Source organism: Rana temporaria, chromosome 7 (assembly GCF_905171775.1).
Source record: "Rana temporaria chromosome 7, aRanTem1.1, whole genome shotgun sequence".
NCBI lineage: Eukaryota > Metazoa > Chordata > Amphibia > Anura > Ranidae > Rana > Rana temporaria.
The window spans coordinates 46096720-46112388 of NC_053495.1; the positions used below are offsets into that span (position 1 = coordinate 46096720).

The window sequence follows — 15669 nt, forward strand, 5'->3', positions numbered from 1 at the left end:
TATTCACAAAGCACGTGCCTCCTAACTTACGGCGGCGTAGCGTAAATGTGGCCGGCATAAGCGCGCCTAATTCAAATGAGGATGGGGGGGGGGGGGCGTGTTTTATGGAAATGATTGGTGACCCGACATGATTGACGTTTTTTACGAACCGTGCATGCGCCATCCGTGTACATATCCCAGTGTGCATTGCTCCAAAGTACGCCGCAAGGACGTATTGGTTTCGACGTGAACGTAAATGACGTCCAACCCCATTCACGGACGACTTACGCAAACGACGTCAATTTTTCACATTTCGACGCGGGAACGACGGCCATACTTAACATTGACTAGGCCAGCTAGGGGGCAGCGTAAATATTGCACCCTAAGATACGACGGCGCAGGCTGTCGTATCTTAGATAGGTTTAAGTGTATCTCAGTTTGAACATACACTTAAACTTACGACGGCGCAGATTCCGAGTTACGTCGCCGTATCTACTGATACGCCGGCGTAACTCTCTATGAATCTGGCTAAAAGACTTTTTTCCCCTCTGGCAATTCAGGTCCACCTGAAAAACGAATGCCCCGTACACACGTCGGGATTTCTGACTGGAAAACTGCGATGAGAGCTTTTGGCCGGGAATCCCGACCGTGTGCATGCTCCATCGCAGTTTTGGCAGTGGAAAAGGGCTTCTGACTGCCAAAAACGGCCGGCAAAAAAGAGAATTGGCTCTTTTTTTTTTTTTCTCGTCTAGATTCCCAACTGACTTTTTCCCATCAGAAATCCCAGCCGTGTACAGGGAGTGCAGAATTATTAGGCAAATGAGTATTTTGACCACATCATCCTCTTTATGCATGTTGTCTTACTCCAAGCTGGATAGGCTCGAAAGCCTACTACCAATTAAGCATATTAGGTGATGTGCATCTCTGTAATGAGAAGGGGTGTGGTCTAATGACATCAACACCCTATATCAGGTGTATATTATTAGGCAACTTCCTTTCCTTTGGCAAAATGGGTCAAAAGAAGGACTTGACAGGCTCAGAAAAGTCCAAAATAGTGAGATATCTTGCAGAGGGATGCAGCACTCTTAAAATTGCAAAGCTTCTGAAGCGTGATCATCGAACAATCAATCGTTTCATTCGAAATAGTCAACAGGGTCGCAAGAACCTTTTAGAAAAACCAAGGCGCAAAATAACTGCCCTTGAACTGAGAAAAGTCAAGCGTGCAGCTGCCAAGATCCCACTTGCCACCAGTTTGGCCATATTTCAGAGCTGCAACATCACTGGAGTGCCCAAAAGCACAAGGTGTGCAATACTCAGAGACATGGCCAAGGTAAGAAAGGCTGAAAGACGACCACCACTGAACAAGACACACAAGCTGAAACGTCAAGACTGGGCCAAGAAATATCTCAAGAATGATTTTTCTAAGGTTTTATGGACTGATGAAATGAGAGTGAGTCTTGCTGGGCCAGATGGATAGGCCCGTGGCTGGATTGGTAAAGGGCAGAGAGCTCCAGTCCGACTCAGACGCCAGCAAGGTGGAGGTGGAGTACTGGTTTGGGCTGTTATCATCAAAGATGAGCTTGTGGGGTCTTTTCGGGTTGAGGATGGAGTCAAGCTCAACTCCCAGTCCTACTGCCAGTTTCTGGAAGACACCTTCTTCAAGCAGTGGTACAGGAAGAAGTCTGCATCCTTCAAGAAAAACATGATTTTCATGCAGGACAATGCTCCATCACACGCGTCCAAGTACTCCACAGCGTGGCTGGCAAGAAAGGGTATAAAAGAAGAAAAACTAATGACATGGCCTCCTTGTTCACCTGATCTGAACCCCATTGAGAACCTGTGGTCCATCATCAAATGTGAGATTTACAAGGAGGGAAAACAGTACACCTCTCTGAGCAGTGTCTGGGAGGCTGTGGTTGCTGCTGCACGCAATGTTGATGGTGAACAGATCAAAACACTGACAGAATCCATGGATGGCAGGCTTTTGAGTGTCCTTGCAAAGAAAGGTGGCTATATTGGTCACTGATTTGTTTTTGTTTTGTTTTTGAATGTCAGAAATGTTTATTTGTGAATGTTGAGATGTTATATTGGTTTCACTGGTAAAAATAAATAATTGAAATGGGTATATATTTTTTTTTGTTAAGTTGCCTAATAATTATGCACAGTAATAGTCACCTGCACACACAGATATCCCCCTAAAATAGCTAACACTAAAAACAAACTAAAAACTACTTCCAAAAATATTCAGCTTTGATATTAATGAGTTTTTTGGGTTCATTGAGAACATGGTTGTTGTTCAAAAATATAATTAATCCTCAAAAATACAACTTGCCTAATAATTCTGCACTCCCTGTATATGGGGCATGACAGAATGCTACCTCTCAATCTTCCAGCCTTGATGCTCTGTTAACTGATGGAGCAAACAGCCACAGAAGAGGTTCACAAAGCAAAGATCTACAAAACAAATGAAGCGAAAGCATAGAGAAGCTTATTTGCAGATCCTCAGGGGCAGCTTCCTCTCCAGCAAGTAGAATAGTGAGAATTATATTGGTGATATCATCAAATCTTGTGAAAATAGCCAGTCAGAACCATAGTGCTTCTCACACTGCAAATATATAGTTGCTTTAAGGCTGTTGTAGGTACTGCCCTGCTATCTTTAAAACCCCTTTCACACTGGTGCGGTGGCGGCGCTGATAGTTTTAGGGGCGCTTTACCTTTACCTCTGTTATAGCGGTGCTTTTCGAACACTAGCCGGGCGCTTTTTACCCCTGCTAGTGGCCGAATAAACTGCTTTTCAGGCACTTTGGCAGCGCGCCCATTAATTTCAATGGGCAGGGCGTTTTGGGAGAGGTGCTCCCGCACTGCCCCAAAGCAGAGGCGTTGCTATGGGGGTGCGGAGGCCGCACCGGGTGACACCCGCCAGAGGGGTGACACTGGGGCCGCCACCCACCACTAGACACTGTACTTCCGCTTGTAGAGCTGCAGCGAAGTGGGGTGAGCAGGGCACCAAGCCGTGCGGGGGGGGGGGGGGGGAGGCTGCCTGGAATAATCCCCCATCTAATGCTGTCCCTCTGGGATTTCCAATATCTCAGGAGGCAGCCGGAGTTGGTGGGCGGAGCTGGGGGTGTGGCTGCCTCCTCCACTTCTCCCACAGACTCCCTCTGTGGGAGAAGTGGCTGATCCCACAGTTGAAGGAGAAAGAAACGAGGACACAACAGCATCTCCAGGCATGCTGTAAGTTACTGAACTGCTGCACATGTCACTACATAGAGTCCTAACCTGGCACCATACCACCGCAGCCTGCCCTTAGCCGCTACAGCCTGCCCTATGCCACCCCAGCCTTATATTACTCCAACCTGCCCTATATTGCCCCAACCAGCCCACTATCAGCCTGTACTTTTAATTTACAGTGACCATTTGGGGGTGCGCCTCTTGACCGTGCGCTGCCTGCAGGGTGATGGGCAGGATAGACAGGAGGGGGTCACACCATGTTTTGACGCACCAGGCGACACCAACCCTAGTGATGCCACTGCCCCAAAGATGCTGCTTGCAGGACTTTTTCCCGTCCTGCAAGCACACTGCCCCGGTGTGAAAGCGCTTGGGCTTTCACACTGGGAAGGCATGAGAGGCGCTTTTCAGGCGGTTTACAGGCGCTATTTTTAGTGCTAAAACACCTGAAAAGCACCCCATTGTGAAAGGGTCTAAGGGGCAAGAATACCATTTTTCAGGGTGTTGCTCTGGAGCATTTAACATTTCTAGGTGTTCCTTATAAGATGGCATATATTTTATTTTTATTTCAGGGTTTTTTTAACGGAAGGAATCCATTCAAAGATCATTTATGTTTCACTAGAACTAATTGTTTCAAAGAGCCTAGTCCTCTTCAGTTATGAGCATTCATGTTTATGCAGCAGCCACTTGTAGACAGTGTGGTTGGGTTGTACACTTGTGGCTCCTAAATTGGCTGACGTATGCTGCCCAGAATATCAGCCGTTTTCATGCAAATTTAACCATTCCCACCAGTGTTGGATCTCAAATACAAATAGATCAAGACAACGTAAAAAAAAATTTTAAGGATTAAAAAAAAATCATTGCTATGGTAGTCGATCTTGTTACAGGATCTTCCATTTCAGAGCATAGGTCTGGTTTCAAAGATTTCGTATGTAGTATGTTAATAAATGTGTATTATGCAGGCATACTGTTTTCTGAAATGAATGAATGTAGAATTCAGGAGCCATTCAGTCCAGCCTGGATTTTAAGAAGCCAGGGGACATGTCTATATTGATAACAATAGGCACTAGCCCTAATTATTTGGGCATATTGGCTCCTACTTCATGCCCTTAAATGAGTTGTATATAGAGCATGACTATAAACAGTATGACATTATTGCTGCAGTTTTTTTTTGCATTTTGTTTTATTTACTCTTCGTCTGTCTTTCAGGAAAGCGATAAAGTGACAGAAATTTCCAGAACTCCATTATCAACAGGTACGTTGTGCTGCTTTGGCATTGGGTTTTGTCAAACTTAGAGGATCTCCAGTCTCCCCCCAAAAAAACCTGTAGCTGCTGACTTTTAGGCCAGGTTCACACCTATGCGAATGGAGTGCGGCTTAAACCGCATCCAATTCACAGAACATTTTAAAATACATTGTTTTCAATGAGGCTGGTTCACATATGTGCGATGCATTCGCACTGCGCATTGCGGCCAAACCGCGTGCGTCTTTTAGGCATTGCGGTGCGGCTCAGGTGCGAATTCAAGCCCATTATCTTCTATGGGTACGCAGCTGATTCGCAGATGTGTTCAGTTCTCTTCAGGAATTTCTCTCATTCAGCTCAATACACTTCTCCCCCACTCTCCTCTCACCTGTAACTTCTCCCAGGTCTCCAAATTCGCATCTAAAAATTTTGCTAATCTGCTGAACACTTCTCTTATCTCTCTGTAGAGATAAGAGAGCTGAAATTCGCACCGCACTAGTGTGATTCCGGCCTTAATATAAGGACACTTGCCTGTACAGGAATCCAGCGATTTTTCAATCGGCTTCGGGTGCAGGTGCCAGCATCTTTAGTAAGGGAAACCGTTGGTGAAGCCTTGACACCCGGTTCCTTACTCCGTATGCATGAGTCACACTGCGCTTTCTGAATAGTCCAGCTACCGTCTGGGACCTGTGTTTGTTTCAGAAGGTACAAGGGGGGCTGGGGGGGATATGGGCGGGCATATTTAAAGATTACCGTAGTGATCTTACCCCTAATTGGGAGTGGGCACCTGTCAAACCTAGGTACCCCCCCAGTACCAAATATGGTAGTGAAGGGGGTGTGCAAATAAGCAGAGCTTCCCCTTTTTTTTGGATCTCTCCTAAAAATATCTCTGTGGTTTAACCTGGGAAGTCCCCCTTTCTTAATCACACCCCTTAGGTAAGCATCAGTAAGACCTTTTATCTTCCTTTGGTTTTCATCTCAGTAGACTAAGTTGGACCTTTGATTCATAATAAATTCCATCTCGGAGGTCAAGTTTCTCTTGTAAAGGGCATTTCAGTTAACCTGGAAATAATCGTGGCTTTTGGTTCCAAAACAAGGGTTGGAATTCTCATGGTGCTTTGCTACTATAACACCATAAATTGTTGATCCAGATGGTATCCAACTGCTTTAGGGGATTTGGGACATTTCGAGCCATTCTTTATTCAGAGGTGTTCTGCTTTCCTCTGAAACAGCTTTAAGTTTAAGATTTTATGGGTGCAGGTTTTTATTTAGTTATTTTATTATTGTATTGGTGAAACTCAATGTGTTTTTTTCAACCTATGTAGCTGTAATATAACTAAGGAAGAGTAGAGCTTATAGCAGTGAAGTTTTGTTTCCTCTAAATCTTCTATAGTAATAATTTTTTTTAAATCGCAATTTTTTAATGAAAAATGTAATTTGCAGCATTATCCATATAAAGATGTTCTATATTTCTAGGTATCGGCAGGTTTTCAGGAGTCCATGGCTGAAAGCGGAAGTGGAACAAGTGGCTCTTCCAATATGGGTGGAGCAACAAATGTAGCCTCCTTGCCTCCGGGAGATCCCCAACTTATTGCCTTGATTGTTGAACAACTGAAGAGCCAAGGCCTCTTTGATGGATTCCGAAGAGATTGCTTGGCAGATGTGGACACCAAACCAGCCTACCAAAATTTAAGGCAAAAAGTTGATAATTTTATTTCTACTCACCTAGACAAGCAGGAGTGGAATGCAGGAATGAACAAGAACCAACTGCGTAACGGGCTGAGGCAGAGTGTCGTCCAGACTGGGATGATGGAAGCTGGAGTAGATAGAATTATTTCACAGGTGGTAGACCCTAAACTCAATTACATATTTCGGCCACAGATAGAGAGGGCCGTTCATGAATACTTAGAGTCTCAGAAAAAAGAAGAAGTTATGTCCGCTCCTCCGCTGCCTCCGCCAGAACCAGAAGAGAATGACCCTCCTGTGCCATCTCAAAGTGCCTCTTAGAAGACAATCTGTTTTTAAAACAAATCATGACTGCATCTGTGATGCTAATGGGCTATAGAGTTGTTAAAGTGGAAGTCCATGCTTAAACTAAAAACCCTGCATCTATAGCCACCTACATTCTAACCCCAACCTACCAAGCCCTGTTAAGAAAAAAAAACAAGTATTGCATACCTTTTCTGCAGGCGATCCAACCCGATCTCCAGTTGCGGAATCTCTGATCCCATGCTGAGCTGTCAGCTGTGGCTTTGCGATGTGGGCAGGTTCAGAAGACACGTCCGACAACGGAAGCCCCATAGTAAGTCTATGGATGACGTCACTCCCCATTCATTTCACAGCTGTTGTCGGACATGTACTCCGCAGAGCTTCCGACACTGTAGATCGGTTCGCCTGCAGAAAAGGTACGTATACGTTTTTGTTTTTTTCCTGTACAGGGCTAGATAGGTTAGAATGTTGGTGGCTATAGATGCAGGGATTCTTTTGTTTTTAGCATGGATTTCCACTTAAATCAATGTGCTGGAGAACTTGCATTAAATTAGAGTGAACTGGAAAAAAGATGAACCAGAATCAGAAAGTGAAGGTGATTATCTTTTGGAAGCCTCACTGAAGCCCCTGTGAAGTCTTTGATCCAGGGTCTGAATTAATCAGAAGTCAGGCATGGCTGTAGATTGGTGATACTGTACAAACTAATTTGTAGATTTTTGCATGTGACAATATTTTGGAAAGAACGTAACGGGGTGTGGGGGGATTCTGAAATGAAATATGGTTTTGCCTCTGAACATAAGACTACCTACTCTCTTAGTTGAATGTACAAGTGTTGTTATGTTAGACTGCCAAATTGTGCTCAGCCTGTTCTTTTTTGTCTTGCTTTGAAAAATGCATTTTAGTTGTATTCATACACAATGAATTTTCTGATAACCGCAAATAAAAAAATGTTTTTCATAAACTGTTCTTGTAATTTTTGACTATGTATATTATGTACTTTACATTTACCATTGATTGAGAAAAGGGCAAGTCAACCCACAAATGGTACATCTATGGGGGAGTTGTACATCTATGGGGGAGTTGTACATCTATGGGGGAGTTGTAGACCGATTCTGCTGTCTCTCAAGATATATGATTTGCTTCAAAGAGCAATATCGGGGTCGGTGAACTTCCGGTGTTGTCTACCAAGCACTGCAATTATGCTAAATAACCACTTGGCAACCGCGCACTGTAACTTTATCACACACAGTGGATATAAAAAGTCTACGCACCCCTGTTAAAATGGGTTCTGTGATGTACCAAATGAGACAAAGATAAATCATTTCAGAACTTTTTCTACCTTTTTCAATTTGACCTGTAAACTGTACAAATCAGTTGAACAACAAACTAGGAGGAAGGTCAAACTAAAATAATATGGTTGAATTAGAGCCGGTTCACGCTGCGGCAACTCAGCCGCCTGACAAGTCGTGTCCCGTTCTATTCAATAGAACCGTTCTAATAGGAGCGACGCAAGTTGCTCCAACTTAGAAAAAGGTTCTTGTACAACTTTGGGGGCGACTTGCATTGACTTCTATACAGAAGTAATTTTGCAAGTCGCCTCTGAAGTCGTCTTCAGGTTGCCTTGCCAAGACACCCTTAACCACTTAAGACCCGGACCAAAATGCAGCTAAAGGACCCTGACAGGTTTTGCGATTCGACACTGTGTCGCTTTAACAGACAATTGTGCGGTCGTGCGACGTGGCTCCCAAACAAAATTGGCGTCCTTTTTTCCCCACAAATAGAGCTTTCTTTTGGTGGTATTTTATCACCTCTGCGGTTTTTATTTTTTGCGCTATAAACAAAAATAGAGCGACAATTTTGAAAAAAATGCAATATTTTTTACTTTTTGCTGTAATAAATATCCCCAAAAAACATATATAAAATTTTTTTTTTCCTCAGTTTAGGGCGATACGTATTCTTCTACATATTTTTGGTAAAAAAAATCGCAATAAGCGTTTATCGATTGGTTTGCGCAAAATTTATAGCGTTTACAAAATAGGGGATATTTTTAATGCATTTTTTATTAATTTTTATTTTTTTTTTACTACTAATGGCGGCGATTTTTCGTGACTGCGACATTATGGCGGACACTTCGGACAATTTTGACACATTTTTGGGACCATTGTCATTTTCACAGCAAAAAATGCATTTAAATTGCATTCTTTATTGTGAAAATGACAGTTGCAGTTTGGGAGTTAACCACAGGGGGCGCTGAACGTGTTAGGCTTCACCTAGTGTGTGTTTACAACAGTAGGGGGGTGTGGCTGTAGGTCTGATGTCATCGATCGAGTCTCCCTATAAAGGGGATGACACGATCGATGCGCCGCCACAGTGAAGCACGGGGAAGCCGTGTTTACATACGGCTCTCCCCGTTCTTCAGCTCCGGGGAGCGATCGCGACGGAGCGGCTATAAACGAATAGCCACGCCGTCGTCCCGGATCGTTCCCCGAGGTAAGCCGCGCGCAGCGGGGGGGGGGTCCCGATTGGACCCCCGACCCGCGGAAAGGCAAGGACGTATATATATGCCCATCTGCCTGTCCGTGCCATTTTGCGGACGTAAATAGTCATGCGGCGGGTGTTAAGTGGTTAAAAATGAATTGAAAAGCGCTGTAAAAACGACTTACCCTTTCACACTGAGGCACTGCAAAAATGCCTTAAAACGCTGGCAGTGTGAAAGGGCTCTGAGTGCAGTCCTCCTTCACTTACCTCATCCTTCCATTTTGCTTTTAAATGTCCTTATTTCTTCTGAGAAATCTTCACTTCCTGTTCTTCTGTCTGTAACTCACCACCGTAATGCGAGGCTTTCTCCCTGGTGTGGAGAAAGCCTCTTGAGGGGGAGGGGGCGAGGAGGAGAGTGAGGACGCCCACTAACACACAGCTTCTTTCTCTATCTGCAAAGTAGAGAGTGTCCTGACTTGCCTGCTCGCCCCTCCCCCCTTTTTTTTCAAAATTGTCGCTCTATTTTTGTTTATAGCGCAAAAAATAAAAACCGCAGAGGTGATCAAATACCACCAAAAGAAAGCTCTATTTGTGGGAAAAAACGGACGTTGATTTTGTTTGGGAGCCACATCGCACGACCTCGCAGTTGTCTGTTAAAGCGACGCAGTGCCAAATCGCAAAAAGTGGCCTGGTCCTTTAGCTACAAAATGGTCCGGGGCTTAAGTGGTTAAGCGGTAGTTAAATAAAATATCATATATAAGGTTATGATGATGATGATATGAACCAGTATACAGAAATATGTGTTCACAGCAACTGGTAAATAAAAGCTGGCGCCTGTCCTACTGGCCTCCTAACATTGTGTGCCTGGCATTATTGGCAGCTATTGCTATAGATATGTCTGTTCAGAACTGTGTGAGTTCATGTAAAGCCCAAGTTCTGTTCTGCACGGCAGAGCTTCTCTTTTGTGGGATATGAAGGTCGATGAATGTCGGGAGTATAGAAAAGCAGAACCGCTTTGTGAAGAGTTTTCACAGCTTCAAGGTTTAACAATTGTACAAGTGTGAAGGATGACTTCAATATCAAAGTCTCTTCTTTCCACATTTTAATTTTAAAATTGAACTTTAGAGAAAGCACATTTTGGCTTCTTTCAGACTTGTGGTACTGCTGAAAAGCGATACGAAGTGGATCTCTTTTCAGAGGACAGCATAGGACTGCAAGCCAAAGGTTCGGTGCAGCCCCATTGAACTTAATAGGCAAGTTTGACAGGCAATGCCACCAAAAGAAAAAACTGTCGCTGTAACTGCAGTATGAACTGGAGTTTGAATTGAATATGTTAGTGTATCAAAACCTGCTTGTACATCTAAGGCCATAGATCAGGGGTGTTAAACTCAATTTCATCGTGGGGCGCATCAGCATTATAATTACCCTCAAAAGGGCCGGTTGTATCTGTAAGATTAGATGTCCAGCGCATCCCCTCCACTTTACATTGGATGTCAAGAGCCACCCCACCATCAGAAGTTGAGTTTCCCACACTCCCTTACATCCCAGTGCACCCCCTTTCCTTATGCTGCTGCTGGGAAGAAGCTGGATGCATTGCTTGAAAGCAGAAAGTAAGGGTCTGGAGTAGGACCAGAGGAGGGCTAGAGCTGCAGGAGAGGTGTGAGGGCCACATGAAATGGCCTGGAGGGCCGGATATGGCCCGCGGGCCTTGTGTTTGACTCCTGTGCCATAGATGATGATTTTTTTTTTTTCATTTAACCACAAAGTGTGTGTGGGGGGGGGAGCTTTTGTATTGTGACAGAGGGGAGAGTTCCCCGCCATCAGTGATCAATATAGTGGCTATAGTAATCGATTGACAAAAAAACGGACAGGCTGGTTGTACAGAAGTTGATTGAGAGATAACCCAAATCAATTATTTAGTCTATGTCAGGGGTGTCCAAACTTTTTTCAAAGAGGGCCAGATTTGATGAAGTGAACATGCGTGAGGGCCGACCATTTTGCCTGACATTCTTTGAACCATTAAAATTCGGACTAAGTGTGTTTGCCCGAGCAACTAATACAATGCCCAACAAGAATTCTCTTGCCTTTGTGGCTGTGTGTGGTGAAGAGATGAGCTTGGGCGTGTTATTTGGATATACCGTATTTATTGGCGTATAACACGCACCTTCACGTTAGGAGGGAAGTTTCAGGAAAAAAAATGTAAATAAAAAACTGTGAAGCAAAATAAGTGTCAATGCAGCCTAATCGGTGCCCATCTGCAGCCTCGCCATTGCCTGAATGCAGCCTGATCGATGCCCATCTGCAGCCTCGCCATTGCCTGAATGCAGCCTGATTGATGCCCATCTGCAGCCTCGCCATTGCCTGAATGCAGCCTGATCGATGCCCATCTGCAGCCTCGGAGGGGGAGGGGGGGGGGACGAGCGCCAACAGATTACATACAGAAGAATCTTCTGTTTACACAGCAGCCTATTTAATACAATGTCCCGCCTCCTATGATGGACAGAGGAGTCGTCCAATAGCAGCCCAGGAGACGGGACTTCCTACTACAGATGCCGCAGAGTAAACAGGAGATTCTTCTGTATGTAATTTGACAGAACTCGTTCCCCCCTCCCCGTCCCCTCCATGGCAGCGCCGATAAATACAGTATATATCCAAATTACCAGGGGGGCCACATTAAACTGGAACGGGGGGCGCAATTGGCCCCTGGGCCGGACTTTGGGCATGCCTGGTCTATGTGAAAGTTCTACAAACCACAAACAAGTTATACAAGCCCACAAACTATGGGATCGATCCAAAATTTCTTGAGGCCCTAAAATGCCAGGACACTACAAATATCCCCAAATTGCCCCTTTTTAGAAAATGTAGACAGTCCAAGGTTTTTAGTAAGAGGCATGGTGAGTTTTTTGAAGTTGACATTTTTTGTCACAATTTTTTGGAAAATGAAAAAAATAAATACTTTTTTTTCAATTTTTTTTTACTATTTTGTTTTACATACTATCTCCAGTGCAGTGCAGAATCATCAAACAACCGGTGTGGCGGTGCTCGGGGATATTGACTGGTACCAGTATGTTAAAAATAAATACATTTATTAAACCTTTTTAAGGCTTTATTTAATGTTTTTTTTTTTTTTTTTATACTGTCATCGGAGTAGTTTAGTGTCACGGTACTACTATGAGGGGTTATTTCTGGATTTTTTTTACACTGTTACTGCTTATAACAGTGATGATTATATTATCGTTTTTTAATCCATCGTTATTTATTTTTTGCGTTTTTTGAGCGTCTAGTGCACTCCATGTACACTAGACGCTCAAAAAACACAAAAAATAAATAAAACGATGGATAAAAAAAAAAGGATAATATGATCATTACTGTTATAAGCAGTATTGTTTTTGTAATACAGGTTCATTTTAACCACTTGCTTACTGGTTTTACTGCACTTTAAACCCCCTTCCTGCCCAGGTCAATTTCAGCTTTCAGTGTTGTTACTCTTTGAATGACAAATTAAATTGTTATAATTTTTTTTCCCCCCACAAGTAGAGCTTTCTTTTGGTGGTATGTAATCCCTGGTGTGTTTTTTTTTTTTTTGCTATTTAAAAAAAAATAAAAAAGACCGAAATTAAAAACCAAAAAAAACAAAATGGTTTTATAGCTTGTTATAAAATTTTGCAAACAGGTAATTTTTATCCTTCATTGATGTGCGCTGATGAGGCTGCACTGATGTACACTGATAGGTGGCACCAATGGGCAGTGATAGGTGGCACTGAAGGGCAGTAATAGTTGGCACAGATGAGTGGCACCAATGGGCACTGGTAGGTGACACAGATGGGCAGCACCAATTGGCACTAATAGGCTGCACTGATGGTCACTGATAAGGCGGCACTGATGTACACTGATAGGTAGCACTGGTGGGCATTGATAGGTGGCACTAGTGGGCACTGCCTGGCAGCACTGATATGCACTGGGAGATGGCACTGGTGGGCGCAGATGAGGAGGCGGTTGCTTCCACTGTTTGGGACTGATGTCCCTTTGACAGAAGCCAGGGATCAGCTTTTTTTTTTTTCCGCTCACGCTGGAAGCCGATTACCGATTTTATGTTTACATCACGTGATCAGCTGTCATTGGCTGACTGCTGAGCATGTGGTAAGGGCCCAGGATCTCATTGACTCGGTGATCACAGAGCGCACCCCATAGGGGCTCATGCACGGGAGGAAGTCTTTTGGCGCTGTAGCCGTCTTTCGGCTATAGTGCCGCGGGAAGGGGTTAAAGAGACCCTGTTACTAGAGTAATGATTTTAACAACAATCTTCCCATAAGGTTATTTGCGCATTTCATGAATTTTAGGAATTGTATTTACTTGTAAAAACCTCCTTTGTGCAGACATCCAAAAGTCCAGAGACTGTTGATTGGCACCCATCATCTTGGATGTGATTTTAGCATCATTAACAGACTCAGAGCTTTCATTCAAGTGAAAAATAAGTCTCATTCCCACGTGTGGCAGCCGATCACCACACCACAACTGCATGGATTGCACGTGGGTGCGGCGTGGGCCCATACACTTAAAGCGGTAGCAAAGCCCGCTTGGTGATTTTTACCTACAGGTAATCCTATAATAAGGCTTACCTGTGGGCAAAATGAATATCTCCTAAACTTGCATCATTTAGGAGATATTCACTCTGGATGCAGCCGGTTATGTCACCGGCGCATGTGCTCTGAGGGTCGGGCATACCTTGCTAGACCTTCAGAGTTCCGTGCCGGAACGGAGGGTTCTCGTGTGCATGCATGAGTGACATCTTCGCGTTTCCGGAGTGTGCGAACCCTGAAGAAAGACCGGGGGGGAGATGTCAGCCCTCTCAGTGGTGACAGCATGCCGCTGAAAGTCTTCCTTCCAAGGTAAGTATTTCATAATGTGTTAGTATGCAACGCATTGTGGGTGAAAGGAAATGGCATACCCGCAGAATACCCGCCCATCCCCGCTTCCGTTTTTTACTTATTAGATTGCTGCAATAGGATTAAAAGGATTGTAAGGCCCCTTTCACATTTAGGCGTTATTCATGCGGTACAGCGCTAAACATAGCGCTGCTATACCGCATGAATAAATCTTGCCCTGCAGGCTTCAATGTGAAAGCCCGAAGGCTTTCACACTGAAGCGGTGCGGTAGCAGGACCGCTCCAAAAGTCCTGCTAGCCGCATCTTTGGAGCGGTATAGGAGCGGTGTGTTTACCGCTCCTATACCGCGCCTTCCCATTGAAATCAATGGGAAACCGCAGTAATACCGCCCGCAATGCGCCTCTGCAGAGGCGCATTGCGGGCGGTATTAACCCTTTTTCGGCCGCTAGCGGGGGGTTAAAACCTCACCACTAGCGCCCGAATATCGCGGTAAATACGATGGTATAGCGGCGCTACAAAATAGCGCGGCTATACCGTCACTGCACCTCCGCTGCCCAATGTGAAAGCAGCCTAAAGGTACAATTTTGTTTCCCTAAATAGCTTCCTTTACCTTAGTGCAGTCCTCCTTCACTTACCTCATCCTTCCATTTTGCTTTTAAATGTCCTTATTTCTTCTGAGAAATCCTCACTTCCTGTTCTTCTGTCTGTAACTTCACACAGTAATGCGACACTTTCTCCCTGGTGTGGAGTGTGGTGCTCGCCCCCTCCCTTGGACTACAGGAGACTCAGGACGCTCTCTACGTTGCAGATAGAGAAAAGAAGCTGTGTGATAGTGGGCGTCCTGACTCTCCTGCAGTCCAAGGGAGTGGGCGAGCACGACACTCCACACCAGGGAGAAAGCCTTGCATTACTGTGTGGAGTTACAGACAGAAGAACAGGAAGTGAGGATTTCTCAGAAGAAATAAGGACATTTAAAAGCAAAATGGAAGGATGAGATAAGTGAAGGAGGACTGCACTAAGGTAAAGGAAGCTATTTAGGAAATGAAAATTGTACCTTTACAACCCCTTTAAGCTAATGTTGTAAAATAGGGTTGAGCTCCGCTTTAAGCTGCAATGGCAGCAGATAGGGGTACCTACATGCCCTGGGCACAATGCCTTTCTCCATGACCATGGCAAAAATTATCCTTTCTATTGCATATGGCAGCCAGTACTGCTGCTGAGTACAACCTATACAAGTGAATGGGGTCGTGCCACAACCATGTTATATGTGGCTGTGGTACAGTGGTGTGGCATTTATGGTGTTAAAACCAGGGCTCGACAAATCCCGGTCGCCATGGCGACTAGAAATAGTGTCCTGGCGCCATCTGGTGGTGAGCCGTTGGTATTACAAGTTATACCACCAGATGTGAGCTGGCGCCATCTGGTGGTGGCCGTTAGTATTACAAGTTAAGCATTACAAGTTAAACAGCAATTCTAATGTAATTTTTCACTATTTTTCACTGCCATCTTCTTCCCTCTAATTAGAACCCCCAAACATTATACATATTTTTTATCCTAACACCCTAGAGAATAAAATGTCGATCGATGCAATACTTTCTGTTACTCCGTATTTGCGCAGCGGTCTTACAAGCGCACTTTTTTTGTGAAAAAAGACAACAGTAAAGTTATCCCCATTTTTTTTTTATATTATGAAAGATAATGTTACGCCGAGTAAATTGATACCCAACATGTCACGCTTAGAAATTGCATCTGCTCGTGGAATGTCGACAAACTTTTACCCTTTAAAATCTCCATAGGCGACGTTTAAAAAAATCTACAGGTTGCATGTTTTGAGTTACAGAGGAGGTCTAGGGCTAGAATTATTGC

At 44.3% G+C, this 15669-nt stretch overlaps 1 protein-coding gene across 2 annotated transcripts in view; it reads left to right on the top strand.

Moving 5' to 3' along the window:
* The window catches only part of LOC120945268 (biorientation of chromosomes in cell division protein 1-like), a 43070-nt gene extending 35670 nt beyond the window's left edge, over positions 1-7400 (top strand). For both annotated transcript variants that reach the window (XM_040359309.1, XM_040359310.1), the window contains 2 exons: positions 4417-4462; positions 5927-7400. In XM_040359309.1, coding sequence (XP_040215243.1) covers positions 5951-6457 — 507 coding nt within the window. In that variant the 5' untranslated portion in view covers positions 4417-4462; positions 5927-5950 and the 3' untranslated portion in view covers positions 6458-7400. The remainder of the gene's footprint in view (positions 1-4416; positions 4463-5926) is intronic.
* Positions 7401-15669: the final 8269 nt, after the last annotated feature.